Here is a 15,655-nt window from a genome sequence, read left to right on the forward strand (position 1 = left end):
ATATACGCTTTGAACAAGGTGATGACTGAGCTGGAGCAACAACAGTTTGAGACTTTCAGGAAACAAATGCAGCCACCGGCAGAATGACGCTGCCTTCACCTTGCAGTTGGAACACTCAGCCTCAGCCTCCAACTAACGCATGCCGACTGAAAGACTTGTGGATCTTCACCAGGCGAGCACCATTTTTGTCGATTTCTGTTGGTCCACATTGACCATCCGTCTTCAGGCCGCCTTGCCTTCCTTTACTTTAGCAAGGGTTGGAAGTAATCTCCTCTCCCGCCTGCTACTATTTATTCAATAGCTCTACCTCCTGAGACAGTCGCCCAAATCAGGTCATGTTGCATCCATACTCTAAACCATCCTATACAATATTTTATAAATATAAATGCATAGCTGGGAGTACACAGTATTGAGAACAGTTTGCTGTCCATAGAACATTTCTTTTTGGCGGTGTACCTAGATTTTACTCATGTAAACAGTGGTTTTAATGATGATATAGCACTTTTTTACAAACTCAAAGCGCTTCAGAGAACTGAGAACCGATCATTCATTCACTCCACATTCACATCATGATGGTGGTAAGCTACATTTCTTGCCACAACTGACACCGTTCCCTTTATGTAAATCATTTGCATGAAGAAGCGCACACAAAACATCAAAATAATGAATGACAGGGCGCTTCATATCGTTACATTTTACCGCAAATGTATTCTTTGCCACTTCCTGCTCCATCACTGATAACATAATGGCATGTTTCCCTTCAAAGTCCCACTGGCTCCTGTGGCGCACAGTGTTAGTGCTTGTTATGAAAGTCGGTGACGCCGGGTGGTAATTCCGGTCGGAGTTGAAACCGGAAGGATTATAAATTGATGTCGAAACAATACTTTGCTTTTGTATTAGTTAGGGGTGTAACGGTACGTGTATTTGTATTGAACCATTTCGGTACGGGGGTGTACAAAACAGTCTAAAGTCTTAACAAGCTACTTTGCTTTTTCTGCCTCTCTCAGCACCCAGCATTGTCCCACCCATACAACAATCTGATTGGTTTACATACAAACCGATAACAGCCAATCAGCAGTGTGTATTCAGCGCGCTTAAAGTCAATGCTTCAGCGTCGAGCAGATTGGTGTTTAGCAGGGGAGCATAAGGCAGCGTACTCTTCCCCCAAATTATAATAAACACCTCCCAACTACTAGCAACATCACTATAAACCCGTTGACGTTCTAGAAACTTAAACTTCAGCTCATCTCGCTCGCAGTCCTGGCTTGAAGTGAAGGCTAATTAGCTTTTAGCGAAACATTAGCTCATTTTGTTGGGTGTGTGCGTGTGTGTGCGTGTTAGGAGCAGCAAAGCCCTGTCTGTCTGTTATTTCACCTGAACTCCATGGTGTTTAGGGACGAATAGTCACTCCTATTGCTAGTGTACTATTTTTTCAGCAATATTTACATTAATCATTAGTAATGTAGCAGCCTAGTTTTGAATGGTAGGGTCCCTGCTATCACATGTTGACAAAAATATAACATTTACATAATAAAAATCAACTACAGGCTTCCCCAATGCTGTAATAAATCAAGCATGATGAGTTGACTTGAAACTGTTTAATTTTGCACTTTTTATATGTAGAAGAAAATTTGTGTTTTTTATCTAATCTAAGCAACAACTTGAGGCAGTTTAATGTGGATTAACGTGGGTAGAATTATTTTAGTGTTCCCATTGTTAAAAGGATAAAGCCATTGTTTACAAATTTGGTAAATAACCCAAAAATATATATTTTGTTGTTTTCTTACTGTACCGAAAATGAACCCAACCGAGGTACGTACCCAACCAAAATGTTTGTGTACCGTTACACCCCGAGTATTAGTACAAAACATCATCAAATCGGATTCAAGTTTGATTTAAAAATGTATAAAAGTTGTTTCACATAAATAGTTGCACTAAGTGTTTCAAGCATTTATTAAAAAACATTATTTTTTAATTCCTCATACATTTAACTGTACTTTAAACTCTTGTGCGTGACTAGTCCTGTTTGTGTGAATAAATTCAGATTTATGGCATATTTGCTATAATACACATAGCTTTGAATTGTACATGGAACAAGCGTGCTACTGTAATGACCTTGTACAACAGTTCATTTTGTGTTTTTATTATTTTAATGTGAAATAAACAGTTGCTATCAAACTGAAATGAAGTTATCTGGTCGTCACTCACAGCTAAATGGTATTATGAACAACTTTTCAGTATGGTGCAGTGCAGTTCTACGCTACGTTATTAAGCATATACTGTTGTCTGTTTATTACACAGGGAAAATAACAGTACTATTAGGAGAGCACAGGTGTAAGATTGTTACATAAGGCAAAGGTGGTGTTATTTAAATGATCACACCAATGTTATACAATACATTGTTATTTATGTGTTATTTAGACCTGCACAGTAATAGAACTCCCAGTCACCCTCACTCCAAACCACCCTTCCCAGTATTTTTTGTCTTTCCCACCATGTTCAAAGGAGATGTAGCGCAGACCGGGGCCATACTCCGAAAATGTGTGGGAGACCTGGTTGAAACAGAAATAATCACATTTTGGCAAAGAAGAAAAAAAAAAAGGTAAGTTTCCTGCATATGTCACCTGTTTCCATGAACAGTCGTCACACTCCGGGTCCAAGGTAACGGGCTCAGGATTGAACTCCTCCAAGACCCCAAGGTTGCCATCAAGCAGACACACGTTCATTTGGTAAGTGCAGCCACAGTCTTGCCTCCCACAGTACCTACAAAATACTCCCATTAAAAGGGTCGTATGGAGCTGTTATTGCCCTAAACTCTGCACTTACCTGAACACTCACCGCTTTATTAACGTGCTTAGCTCTGATAGAGTTCTGCTGTGCAATACGTTTTTTAACATTTTTATTATGTTTTACATTTTTTTAATTATTTTTTGTTGTCTTAAGAGTATTTTATGTAAGTTGTTTTAAAAGCGCTAAACTGGATTGCTGTTCAATTGCATTGTTTACATGCAATGACAATAAAGGTATTCTGATCTGATTGATATCATGATCATTTTTCTAATTTTAAAACACTTAATTTTGGTCTACGTAACGCAGGAGTAGGGAACCTATGGCTCTAGAGCCAGATGTGGCTCTTGATGATTGCACCTGGCTCTCAGATAAATCTTAGCTGACATTGTTTAACACGATAAGTAATGAATAATTCTGCTGGTAGTCACAGTGTCAAAAATAACGTTCAAAGTATAAAACATTCTCATGCATTTTAATCCATCCATCTGGTTTCTACTGCACCTGTTCAAAAAGTCGCATTAATGGTAAGAAGTATTTTTTTTATTGTTGGTTTGCTTCAAAATAACAGTGTTATTAAAAAGAATATGATACTTATTTTATTATACTCTAAAAATGTTGGTTTTACTTAAAAATGCACGCATTTAGTCGTGTTCAGTCTTAAAAAAATATATGGCTCTCACGGAAGTACATTTTAAAATATTTGGCTTTATGGCTCTCTCAGCCAAAAAGGTTCCTGATCCCTGACGTAACGTAATGACGGTTCTTTGCGCTAACGACTATATTTTAGCAACTTTTTGATTGCCTTTAAAGGCCTACTGAAAGCCACTACTAGCGACCACACAGTCTGATAGTTTATATATCAATGATGAAATATTAACATTGCAACACATGACAATACGGCCTTTTTAGTTTACTAAATTGCAATTTTAAATTTCCCGCGAAGTGTCGTGTTGAAAACGTCGCGATATGATGACGCTTATGATGAAGTGTGCGTTTGATGTCTGGGGTTGTAGCGGACATTATTTTCCAGCCCGATCCAAGCTATAAGTAGTCTGCTTTAATTGCATAATTACACAGTATTCTGGACATTGTGTTGCTGAATCTTTTGCAATTTGTTCAATTAATAATGGAGAAGTCAAAGTAGAAAGATGGAGTTGGGAAGCTTTTAGCCTTTAGCCACACAAACAGCCGGTATTTTCTTGTTTAGAATCCCCGAAGGTGAAGCTTAACTATGGAACAGAGCGGTCAAGCGAACATGGTTCCCAACCAAATGTCAACCGGCAGGTTTTGGCGAGAAAATTGTGGTAATAAGTTGGCTCTTACCGTAGACATGAGCGGAGTTTGCGTCCTCCTGCAGCTGCTTGGCTTCCCTCATAGACACTGGCATTCACCACACCCCTCTGACTTTCAGGTACCATATAATCTTACTAAAACACTAGTAACACAATAAGCAGATAAGGGATTTTCCCAAATTATCCTAGTAAATGTGTCTAATAACATCTGAATCACTCCCACTGCCCTCGCCTTTTTTTTGTTTTGTTTTTTTAACTTTTTTTTCCCTCTAGTCCTTCACTCTCACTATCCTCATCCACGAACCTTTCATCCTCGCTCAAATTAATGGGGGAAATCGTTGCTTTCTCGGTCGGAATCGCTCCCGCTGCTGGTGGCCATGATTGTAAACAATGTTCAGATGTGAGGAGCCCCACAACCCGTGACATCACGCGCACATCGTCTGCTACTTCCGGTACAGGAAAGGCTTTTTTATTAGCGACCAAAAGTTGCCAACTTTATCGTGGATGTTCTCTACTAAATCCTTTCAGCAAAAATATGGCAATATGGTGAAATGATGAAGTATGACATAGAATGGACTTGCTATCCCCGTTTAAATAAGAACCTCTCATTTCAGTAGGCATTTAAGAGTATTTTAGGTAGGTTGTTTAAAAAGCACTGAGCTGGATTGCTGTTCAATCGCATTGTTTACATGCAATGACAATAAAGGTGTTATCATCTGATTGATATCATTATAATTTTTCTAATTTCAAAACACTTGTTTTTCGGTCTACAAAACGTAATGACGGTTCTTTGCTCTAAAGCAGGGGTCGGGAACCTTATTGGCTGAGAGCCATGAAAGCCAAATATTTTAAAATGTATTTCCGTGAGAGCCATATAATATTTTTTAAACAATGAATACAACTAAATGCGTGCATTTTTAAGTAAGACCAACATTTTTAGAGTATAATAAGTCTCTTATTCTTTTTAATAACATTGGTATTTGGAAGCTAAGCGATAGTGAATACAATTCTTCCTACCATTAAAGCGACTTCTTGAACAGGTGCGGTAGAAACCAGAAGGATGGATTAAAATACAAAAGAATGTTTTATATTTTGAACGTCATTTTTAACACTGTGATTACCAGCGGAACTATTCTTTACTTATAGTGTAAAGCAAATATTTATCTGAGAGCCAGATGCAGTCATCAAAAGAGCCACATCTGGCTCAAGAGCCATAGGTTCCCTACCCCTGCTCTCAAGACTATATTTTAGCGACTTTTTGATTGCCTTTAAAAAACGTTTCGTTTTGAGAGGCGGAGTTGTTAGATGCAAATGACTTCCGGGTACCATTAAAGAAACCTTGAACCCGTCCTTACAGCGCTTCATCACACTGACTGGGCTAATAATTACATGGTTATATGTATGCCATGATTATACTTTATAAAGTTATTTTCCATTTAACTTCACCAGTTTTAGATTATTTTTATTCAATATCGCAGAATTTTCGCATTTGCCGTTCAAATACTGAGGAGAGACTTGCGGTGAGTCAGCAGCCAGTTGAGCCTCACCATGGATTGCGCAATGACTCTGCTAACTGCTTGCTGCTGTGCAGTGAGACCGTATTGCTGTATGAATTATATTATACATTTCCATGGTTTAGTTAGCTGAGGTTTATAATGTACAGTGTATTTTGTCAACAACTGTATGTGTGTCACGTATTTCTTGTGCTGGACAATCATAAAACAGCTGCGAAGACGCACTGTGTGAGGCACCTGTTCTCCCGCCTCCTGGTGATAGAGGGCGCTAGTGATCCCAGGGATCATTCTTGCGATTAATCGGCTGCAGGATAAGTGACAACCAGCTACATTTAGCAAGTCAAGTGCAGCGGCAGCGATCGTTTATTTTTTCCTCTCCCCTGGCCTTTTAACATGGATAATTACATATCTAAAATAAAATCGTTTTCTAAACTGGACTTTCAATCCAAGCAGGAGGTAATAATTAAAGGAAGACCAACGCCGGAGCTAAAAGGTTTGTTTCAGACAGTGATCTCCATCAAGACAGAGAGACTTTTAAAACCGAAGAAAGATAAGGAAGACTTCTATAAACAAGTTATCGATGCTTTTGATGAGAAGGAGCGGCGCATGGACTTCATTTCTCAGTAAAGGTAAGACCATAATAACGTTTTTTTTCATTAAATGTGCTTTTTTGTGTGTTACAGTTTGTATGTTTAGAGAATGCTGGTATGAGCTTTTAAACATAACCCATGAACTGCTGCCAATCAAATGGTGAATAAGATACTCTTTAGGGTTCATATGTTTATAAATCTGACTGTGATGAAGTCAGTGCCTCACCAGCCATGAACCTCACCGCACGTCACTGATTTCTACCATATATAATTAATCCACTCATGTCACATTTAAACAAAATTCCAAATGCACCGTTTGGAAGGAGCATGCTATAAATATAATCTGCAATGCCTCCACAGTTTGATTCCCAATTTTTGGGACTTATACACGTAAGCAGGCAGGACCCTTTGAACCATGAATAAGGCCACATTAATCTTTGTTTATTTTCTCACCAGTCCTCCACTGCTACAACAGGTTGTGCATCCAGCTGTTCACTCGTGAAGCCTTCCTCTGGTAAGTCAATCAGCTGTCTCTTCAGACACAGCCTAGCATGTAAAAGGTGCAAATTGTAGTAAAATGTGTATTGATGAACTGAAGCCAAGTGTCATCTAACCTGCTTGTTTCGGCCTTTAAGAAAGTTTTGTTGTTTTGTTTAAATGTAGTTTCACAAGTTTCCCACTTACTCAAAGGAGGTTGCAAAGTATTTTGTCACAGCTGCATCGCTGAAGTCGTGGCCCCAGTCTCCTGGCATGTCCTCCACCCTCCACTGGTTTCCACCGTTCTCTGTCAGCTCCCAGAACTCCAGCTGCTCTATTAGAGGGCAGAGGGAGTCCTGGCTTTATTGTAATGCAGTTAATTACAAAATAATTATTCATTTATTCTTATTCCATTATCTTATGTACACACCTGTTTTTGTGCTCTATTATTACACGTTCTGTTATTTATCCGTTATCACAAAATATTGTATACCAGGGGTCGCATGCAGCTCTTTAGTGCCACCTATAGGCTCCATGGAGCTTTCAAATATATATATATATATATGTGTGTATGTATGTATGTATGTATGTACACAAACCGCATTTCCATATGAGTTGGGAAATTGTGTTAGATGTAAATATAAACAGAAAATGATTTGCAAATCATTTTCAAGCCATATTCAGTTGAATATGCTACAAAGACAACATATTTGATGTTCAAACTGATAAACTTTTTTTTTGTGCAAATAATCATTAACTTTAGAATTTGATGCCAGCAACACGTGACAAAGAAGTTGGGAAAGGTGGCAATAAATACTGATAAAGTTGAGGAATGCTCATCAAACACTTATTTGGAACATCCCACAGGTGTGCAGGCTAATTGGGAACAGGTGGGTGCCATGACAGCTTCCCAAAAAATGCTCAGTCTTTCACAAAAAAGGATGGGGCGAGGTACACCCCTTTGTCCACAACTGCGTGAACAAATAGTCAAACAGTTTAAGAACAACCTTTCTCAAAGTACAATTGCAAGAAATTTAGGGATTTCAACATCTACGCTCCATAATATCATCAAAAGGTTCAGAGAATCTGGAGAAAACACTCCACGTAAGCGGCATGGCCGGAAACCAACATTGAATGACCGTGACCTTCCATCCCTCAGACGGCACTGTATCAAAAACCGACATCAATCTCTAAAGGATATCACCACATGAGCTCAGGAACACTTCAGAAAACCACTGTCACTAAATACAGTTGGTCGCTACATCTGTAAGTGCAAGTTAAAGTTCTACTAGGCAAAACGAAAGCCATTTATCAACAACATCCAGAAACACTGCAGGCTTCTCTGGGACCGAGATCCTCTAAGATGGACTGATCCTAAGTGGAAAAGTGTTCTGTGGTCTGACGAATCCACATTCCAAAAGGGAAGCGAACCATCCAGACTTTTAGACGCAAAGTTCAAAAGCCAGCATGTGTGATGGTATGGGGGTGTATTAGTGCCCAAGGCATGGGTAACTTACACATCTGTGAAGGCACCATTAATGCTGAAAGGTACATACAGGTTTTGCAACAACATATGCTGCCATCCAAGCATCGTCGTTTTCATGGACGCCCCTGCTTATTTCAGCAAGACGATGCCAAGCCACATTCAGCACATGTTACAACAGCTTGGCTTCGTTAAAAAAAGAGTGCTGGTACTTTCCTGGCCCGCCTGCAGTCCAGACCTGTCTCGCATGGAAAATGTGTGGCGCATTATGAAGCGTAAAATAGGACAGCGGAGACCCCGGACTGTTGAAGGACTGAAGCTCTACATAAAACAAGAATGGGAAAGAATTCCACTTTCAAAGCTTCAACAATTAGTTTCCTCAGTTCCCAAATGTTTATTGAGTGTTGTTAAAAGAAAAGGTGATGTAACACAGTGGTGAACATGCCCTTTCCCAACTACTTTGGCACGTGTTGCAGCCATGAAATTCTAAGTTATTAGTTGCAACAAAAAAAAAAGTTTATGAGTTTGAACATCAAATATGTTGTCTTTGTAGTGCATTCAACTGAATATGGGTTGAAAATGATTTGCAAATAATTTTATTCTGTTTATATTTACATCTAACATAATTTCCCAACTCATAGGGAAACAGGGTTTGTATACACACACATATATATATATATACACATATATATATATATATATATACACACACACATACATATACATATATATATATGTATATATATATATGTATGACTCTCGCTGCTATGTTGGATCCATTATGGATTGAACTTTCACAGTATCATGTTAGACCCGCTCGACATCCATTGCTTTCCTCTCCAAGGTTCTCATAGTCATCATTGTCACCGACGTCCCACTGGATCATTATTGTCACCGACGTCCCACTGGGTGTGAGTTTTCCTTGCCCTTATGTGGGCCTACCGAGGATGTCGTAGTGGTTTGTGCAGCCCTTTGAGACACTAGTGATTTAGGGCTATATAAGTAAACATTGATTGATTGATTGATTGATTGATATATACATACACATACATATACATACATATATATATATTTACATGTGACTATACCGGGCTACAGATTCCCCAAAATGTCAGCTTGTCAGGTAAGCGAGCTCAGTTCCGAACCTTTATAAAAAAAGGTAATTTTCAACAAAAAACACAAGAGGAATAATAACGATAGTCCGTCAAATATTGCCACTCTCGTATTCATACATTTGTTTCAAATAAATTAAGAAAAATATAAGCTCTGGGAAAAAAATCGCTATCAGGCTTAGTGGTAGTCCTTGAATTGCGGCGGGAAACCTGACTACAGGTATTTATCACGGTATATACACACTATAATTGTGAGGGACTTAGCTATTTTTTAATTAATGTTTCGTTCAATTTAAAGAAGCAAGCACAACACGCCTTTTGAGTTATTCTTTTAAAAAAGGAGTACGGTACATGTACATTTACCATGAACTCCATAATGTGACACATTTTTACATAAATTGGAATTATTTTTACATTGTAGTGAGTGTTTGGTCATTAACTTTGAATTTGTACTATTGTTACATTTATGTCTCGAAAATCATTTTAAAAAACAACAGCTGGTCTCCCTTAAAACCACTAGATGGAGCCAGTGGTCCTCATACAAGGGTTTTAAACTCATGCTTTATACACACAGTTCTATATAATACATTTCATGATAAGAAATGGTACAGTATTTGCATTATATTTTACACTTTAACCAAATCTTCCATATCAAATACCTGTTTTAATAAAGTCCTACTGAAAGCCACTACTAGCAACCACGCAGTCTGATAGTTTATATATCAATGATGAAATATTAACATTGCAACACATGACAATACGGCCGCTTTACTTTACTAAATTGCAATTTTAAGTTTTGCGCGTGACGTCACTGATTGTAGCAGACATTTTGTTCCAGCCCGATCACAGCTATAAGTCGTCTACTTTAATCGCATAATTACACAGTATTCTGGACATCTGTGTTGCTGAATCTTTTGCAATTTGTTCAATTAATGGAGACGTCAAAGAAGAAAGATGTAGGTGAGAAGCGCTGTATTGCGGCCGCCTTTAGCAACACAAACACAGCCGGTGATTCCTTGTTTACATTCCCGAAAGGTGCAGCTTTACTATGGAACAGAGCGGTCAAGCGAATATGGTTCTCTACCACATGTCAACCAGTAGGTTTTGGTGAGACAATTCTGGTAATAAGTCTGCTCTTACCGTAGACATGAGCGGAGCTTGCGTCGTTCCTCGTGCACCTGTCAAAGAGGCAGCTGCGGACTCTCTTGCCTCCTCCGACCGGCCGCCCCCGAACGTGGGATGCTTCCATTGTGGAGGAAGGAAGAAAAAACTGGCCCGACCGGCTGCCTTCGCTTCGCCTTGTCGAGAAATGTGGCTTCCCTCAGAGACAGTGGCGGTCAACATACCCCTCCGACTTTCAGGTACGACTATATAATCTCACTAAAACACTTGTACCACAATAAGCAGATAAGGGATTTTCCAGAATTATCCTAGTAAATGTGTCTAATAAAATCTGAATCGCTCCCACTGCCCTGTCTTTTTTTTCTAGTCCTTCATTCTCACTATCCTCATCCACGAATCTTTCATCCTCGCTCCAATTAATGGGGAAACCGTCGCTTTCTCAGTCCGAATCGCTCTCGCTGCTGGTGGCCATGATTGTAAACAATGTGAGGAGCTCCACAACCCGTGACGTCACGCACACATCGTCTGCTACTTCCGGTACAGGCAAGGCTTTTTTATTAGCGACCAAAAGTTGCCAACTTTATGGTGGATGTTCTCTACTAAATCCTTTCAGCAAAAATATGGCAATATGGCGAAATGATGAAGTATGACACATAGAATGGAGCTGCTATCCCCGTTTAAATAAGAACATCTCGTTTCAGTAGGCCTTTAAACACGTTGAAAAACTTATTGGGGTGTTACCATTTAGTGGTCATTTGTACGGAATATGTACTGTACTGTGCAATCTACTCATACAAGTTTTAATCAATCAATCAAAAATGCAACTTTGTCACTTTTTGTTGTGCTGATTCCACACTTGATCAAATAAAAGCTAATACAAATAACAGAAGTAATGAACAAATTAAAAAGATGGTTTGAGAAAAACAGACTACCTTTGAATCTCAGTAAGACTAAAATAATGCTATTTGGTAACCGTAGAAGAGAAAAGCAAACACAAATACAAATAGACGGAGTTGACATTTAAAGTGTAAAATAAAACACATCTTTGGGTGTAACAATAGATGATAAAATGAACTGGAAATCTCATGTTTAAAAAAAAATACATAAAGTATTGTGTTTCAGAGTCTCCTACTCTGAAACATGTTTTCCTCCAACCATTTGAGATACTAAGAAATGTAGTTTATTTGCCACAATGAAGGTGATTGTATTAGTCAGTTGTGTGACCAAAAATAAATGATCAGTCAGGAGGTGATCGGTTCTGAAAAGCATTCATCGGCAGGGGCCGATCGGGTACTAACGTTGTTAGGATTGGGTTAAAGTCAAACCAAAGACTATAAAAATGAGAGCCATTACCTCCCTGTTTGGCACTCAGCATCAAGGGTCGGAATTGGTGGTTAATCACCAAAAATTATTCCCGGGCGTGGCCACTGCTGCTGCTCACTGCTCCCCTCACCTCCCAGGACGTGATCAAGGGTGATGGGTCAAATGCAGAGGGTAATTTCACCACACCTAGTGTGTGTGTGACAATCATTGCTACTTTAACTTTATAAAGAAATATGCTGTGACGCGTTCACTTCAAACCCTAACCCTAATTAACCTAAATAACACACAAATGTCCACAAGATAGTGACAGGAATCATACTGTCAGATATTTTTAAATAATTCCTGTGTAAATTTGTTGTCGGCCAAAATGAACACGTCTGTGTGTCAGTAGAGGGCGCACTTTGTTCACAGCCCACGTTGATAAAAAAACATCTTCATTTAAGTAATGTATAAAACCTTTTTTCTGTGATGTACCCTCTGTGAACATTTTTTTAATTCAAGTACCCCCTAATCAGAGCAAAGCATTCTTGGTTGAAAAAAAGAGATAAAGAAGTAAAATACAGCACTATTGTACAAACGATTGTCTCTGAAACGCTTGTTTTTTTTGTGTGTCATTGAGTTGCTTGAGTGTAGTTCACTTTTACGACACTGGAGGGGGCATTGAACACATCATTACGTCATCAAGCTCTGAAAGTTACGGTGAACTTCGATGTCATTTGTTTAATTGACAGTGTGCGTCAATACAAAGTCAGTTACTTTATATACACTTTAATATCACCTGTTTTGTGCTCAAAACTATATTGCGACTCTTTTGGTCAGTTTTATTGTAGTCTAATGGCTGTTTGGCATCAGGTTCACAAGCTAACTGCTAGCTAAACATCACACCTTGATTGTAGCATCAAACATCTTGGTTAGCCCCAAGTGACAATTTAGAATTATTGTTGTGATGTTATTTACATTCTAATAATTATTACATTACTTAGGGCTGGGATGTTCAAATACTGTGCATTTATGTCAACTGTGTGTACACAGCTAAGTGATGTATATTTAACAGCCCTGTTGCAGGCTTGTACTTATATTTCATTGCGTTGTGGTCACTTTAGTTGATTTATAATGATTGTATTTGTTTGTTTAGGAAACCACACACTAGAGATGCGCGGATAGGCAATTATATCATCCGCCTCACCAAAATCGTCATCCACCCGCCGTCCACCCGAACTAACATTTTATCAGGACCGTACCCGCCCGCCTAATTACATCAGAGGTTGGCCACCTTTACCACTCACAGAGCTACTTAAAACTGTTTCACAGAGTAACTAAGACAATCGGAGCCGCTAACGTTCTCACGACTATCCAAAAGATTTCATCCTGATGATATGGGCATGCTGTGAAGCCATTGCCTTTGACACCTTCAACAACATGTAGGAACCGACTGTTGGTCCAGCAACATGTTGTGTGAAGCTTCCGCAATCACACGTATGAGATTGAAAGGCGTACTGGGTGATACAGAGTACACTGATGGTTGTGATATAAACAACTTTAACACTTACTAATATGCGCCACGCTGTGAAGCCACACAATACAAGATTGACAAACACATTTCGGGAGAACATCTTCACAGTAACACAACATTAACGCAACACAACTAATACCCATAATCCTTTGTATTCATGACACTTCCTGAATATATTTTACACCCCCGCGCCCCCAACCCTGCCCACCTTACCGACGCATGGTAAAGTATTCATGACACAGGAAGTGTCATGAATACAAAGGATTATGGGTATTTGTTGTGTTGCGTTTATGTTGTGTTACTGTGAGGATGTTCTCCCGAAATGTGTTTGTCATTCTTGTTTGGTGTGGCTTCAAAGCGTTGCGCATATTACTAAGAGTGTTAAAGTTGTTTATATCACAACCATTAGTGTACTCTGTGTCACCCAGTATGCCTTGCAGTTGTGTGTGTGTTGCTGTGGAAAATCACACACAACATGATGCTGGACTGACAAGCAGATCATGCATGATGTAGAAGGTGACTAAGCTAATGTCTTCATAGCACGCACTAATATTTAATATCTGGGTGACTGCCGGTAGTCATTCAAGAGAATATTAGCGTCTCTTATTGTCATCTTTGCTTTATGACACGGGTCATAAATGGCTCTTTGATTGGCAAAGGATACTGATCCCAGAACCATGTATATCAAATATCTCCGGATGGTTCAACCGCCACCAGCCCGAATCTAATTAAAATCTATTTTTACGTCATGTCAACCGCCCGACCTGCAGTAAACTCCGCGGATGAGACCGCAAACCGCGCATCTCTACCACACACACACGCAAACGAACAACTCATGCATGTCTTCAATGTACAATTGAACCTGCAAATCTGGATTTGGACAATCTATTATTTCTCCTGCACTCACCTGAACGAATAATTGCTATCCTGACCCGACACCCTGAAGTGATTTCTAATCCATATTAAACCAGTCATTGTCGTCACTACAACTATGTCATCAGTTTCTGATTTATTAAATTGTATAACAGTGCAAAATATTGCTCATTTGTAGTGGTCTTTCTTCAACTATTTGGAAGAAAAATATTTAAAAATAACTAAAAACTTTCTGAAAAATAAGTGATACATTTATATATAAAGATTTCTCCACATGGAACATGTCCACAAAAAATCTAGCTGTCAACACTGAATATTGCATTGTTGCATTTCTTTTTACACTTTATGAACTTACATTCATATTTTGTTGAAGTATTATTCAATAAATATATTTATAAAGGATTTTTGAATTTTGCTATTTTTAGAATAGTTTTTAAAAATCCCTTCAAGTACCCCCATTTGAGAACCACTTGTATAAAAGAACTTACCCTCTCCATTGAAAAGAACTTACCCTCTCCATTGGGATTCTTTAACAGGTTTCTAGCCATGACGACAGACAGCACGCTGAGTCTAAACAGAAGAAGAGCAACTTAGAACATCTGCGCCTTCCATTGTTCATCGGTCTCAAGTAGGACTGGGCAATACGTACAGTAAGTTTCTATTTTATTTTTTTTTTATCTTAAAAAGATAAGGGAATCCTAGTTCAGTAAACATAAATTGACTACAGCCGTGTGAGCTAAAATTGTGATTACCCGTGAGTCATTGTCTAAAACAGGGGTCACCAAGGCGGGCACCAGGTCGCCCGTAAGGACCAGATGAGTCGCCCGCTGGCCTGTTCTAAAAATAGCTCAAATAGCAGCACTTACCAGTGAGCTGCCTCTATTTTTTAAATTGTATTTATTTACTAGCAAGCTGGTCTGACTTTGCTCGACATTTTTAATTTTAAGAGAGACAAAACTCAAATAGAATTTGAAAATCCCAGAAAATATTTTAAAGACTTGGTCTTCACTTGTTTAAATAAATTCATTAATTTTTTTACTTTGCTTCTTATAACTTTCAGAAGGACAATTTTAGAGAAAAAATAAGACCTTTAAAAGCATTTTAGGATTTTTAAACACATATACCTTTTTACCTTTTAAATTCCTTCCTCTTCTTTCCTGACAATTTAAATCAACGTTTAAGTTAAAAAAAAAATGTATTTTAAAGAATAATAAATACATTTTAATTTAATTCTTCATTTTAGCTTCTGTTTTTTCAACGCAGAATATTTGTGAAATATTTCTTCAAACTTATGATTAAAATTCAAAAAATTATTTGGGCAAATCTACAAAATCTTTAGAATCAAATTTAAATCTTATTTCAAAGTCTTTTGAATTTGTTTTAAAAAATTTTGTTCTGGAAAATCTAGAAGAAATAATGATTTGTCTGTTAGAAATATAGCTTGGTCCAATTTGTTATATATTCTAACAAAGTGCAGATTAGATTTTAACCTATTTAAAACATGTCATCAAAATTCTAAAATTAATATTAATCAAGAAAAATTACTAATGATGCTCCATAATTTTT

At 38.2% G+C, this 15,655-nt stretch overlaps 2 protein-coding genes and 1 long non-coding RNA gene across 7 annotated transcripts in view; 2 read left to right on the plus strand and 1 right to left on the minus strand.

The window, feature by feature from the left end:
• The window catches only part of svbp (small vasohibin binding protein), a 263,018-nt gene extending 260,834 nt beyond the window's left edge, over window positions 1-2,184 (plus strand). For all 3 annotated transcript variants that reach the window (XM_061875536.1, XM_061875537.1, XM_061875535.1), the window contains one exon: window positions 1-2,184. In XM_061875536.1, coding sequence (XP_061731520.1) covers window positions 1-87 — 87 coding nt within the window. In that variant the 3' untranslated portion in view covers window positions 88-2,184.
• fbxo2 (F-box protein 2) overlaps window positions 2,128-15,655 on the minus strand; it is a 14,676-nt gene continuing 1,148 nt past the window's right edge. Inside the window, exons 2-6 of the mRNA XM_061875533.1 lie at window positions 14,601-14,659; window positions 6,871-6,997; window positions 6,640-6,732; window positions 2,625-2,763; window positions 2,128-2,552 (exon numbers count right to left, since the gene is read on the minus strand). Of these exons, the coding sequence (XP_061731517.1) occupies window positions 2,418-2,552; window positions 2,625-2,763; window positions 6,640-6,732; window positions 6,871-6,997; window positions 14,601-14,659 (553 nt within the window). The 3' untranslated portion in view covers window positions 2,128-2,417. The remainder of the gene's footprint in view (window positions 2,553-2,624; window positions 2,764-6,639; window positions 6,733-6,870; window positions 6,998-14,600; window positions 14,660-15,655) is intronic.
• Window positions 14,544-15,655, plus strand: part of LOC133535584 (uncharacterized) — a 20,665-nt gene continuing 19,553 nt past the window's right edge. Inside the window, exon 1 of one of the 3 annotated variants that reach the window (XR_009802254.1) lies at window positions 14,544-14,739. This is a non-coding gene — a long non-coding RNA (uncharacterized LOC133535584). The remainder of the gene's footprint in view (window positions 14,740-15,655) is intronic. The other 2 variants (XR_009802253.1, XR_009802252.1) reach the window with 2 other exon arrangements.

Source organism: Nerophis ophidion, linkage group LG16, assembly GCF_033978795.1.
Source record: "Nerophis ophidion isolate RoL-2023_Sa linkage group LG16, RoL_Noph_v1.0, whole genome shotgun sequence".
Classification (NCBI taxonomy): domain Eukaryota; kingdom Metazoa; phylum Chordata; class Actinopteri; order Syngnathiformes; family Syngnathidae; genus Nerophis; species Nerophis ophidion.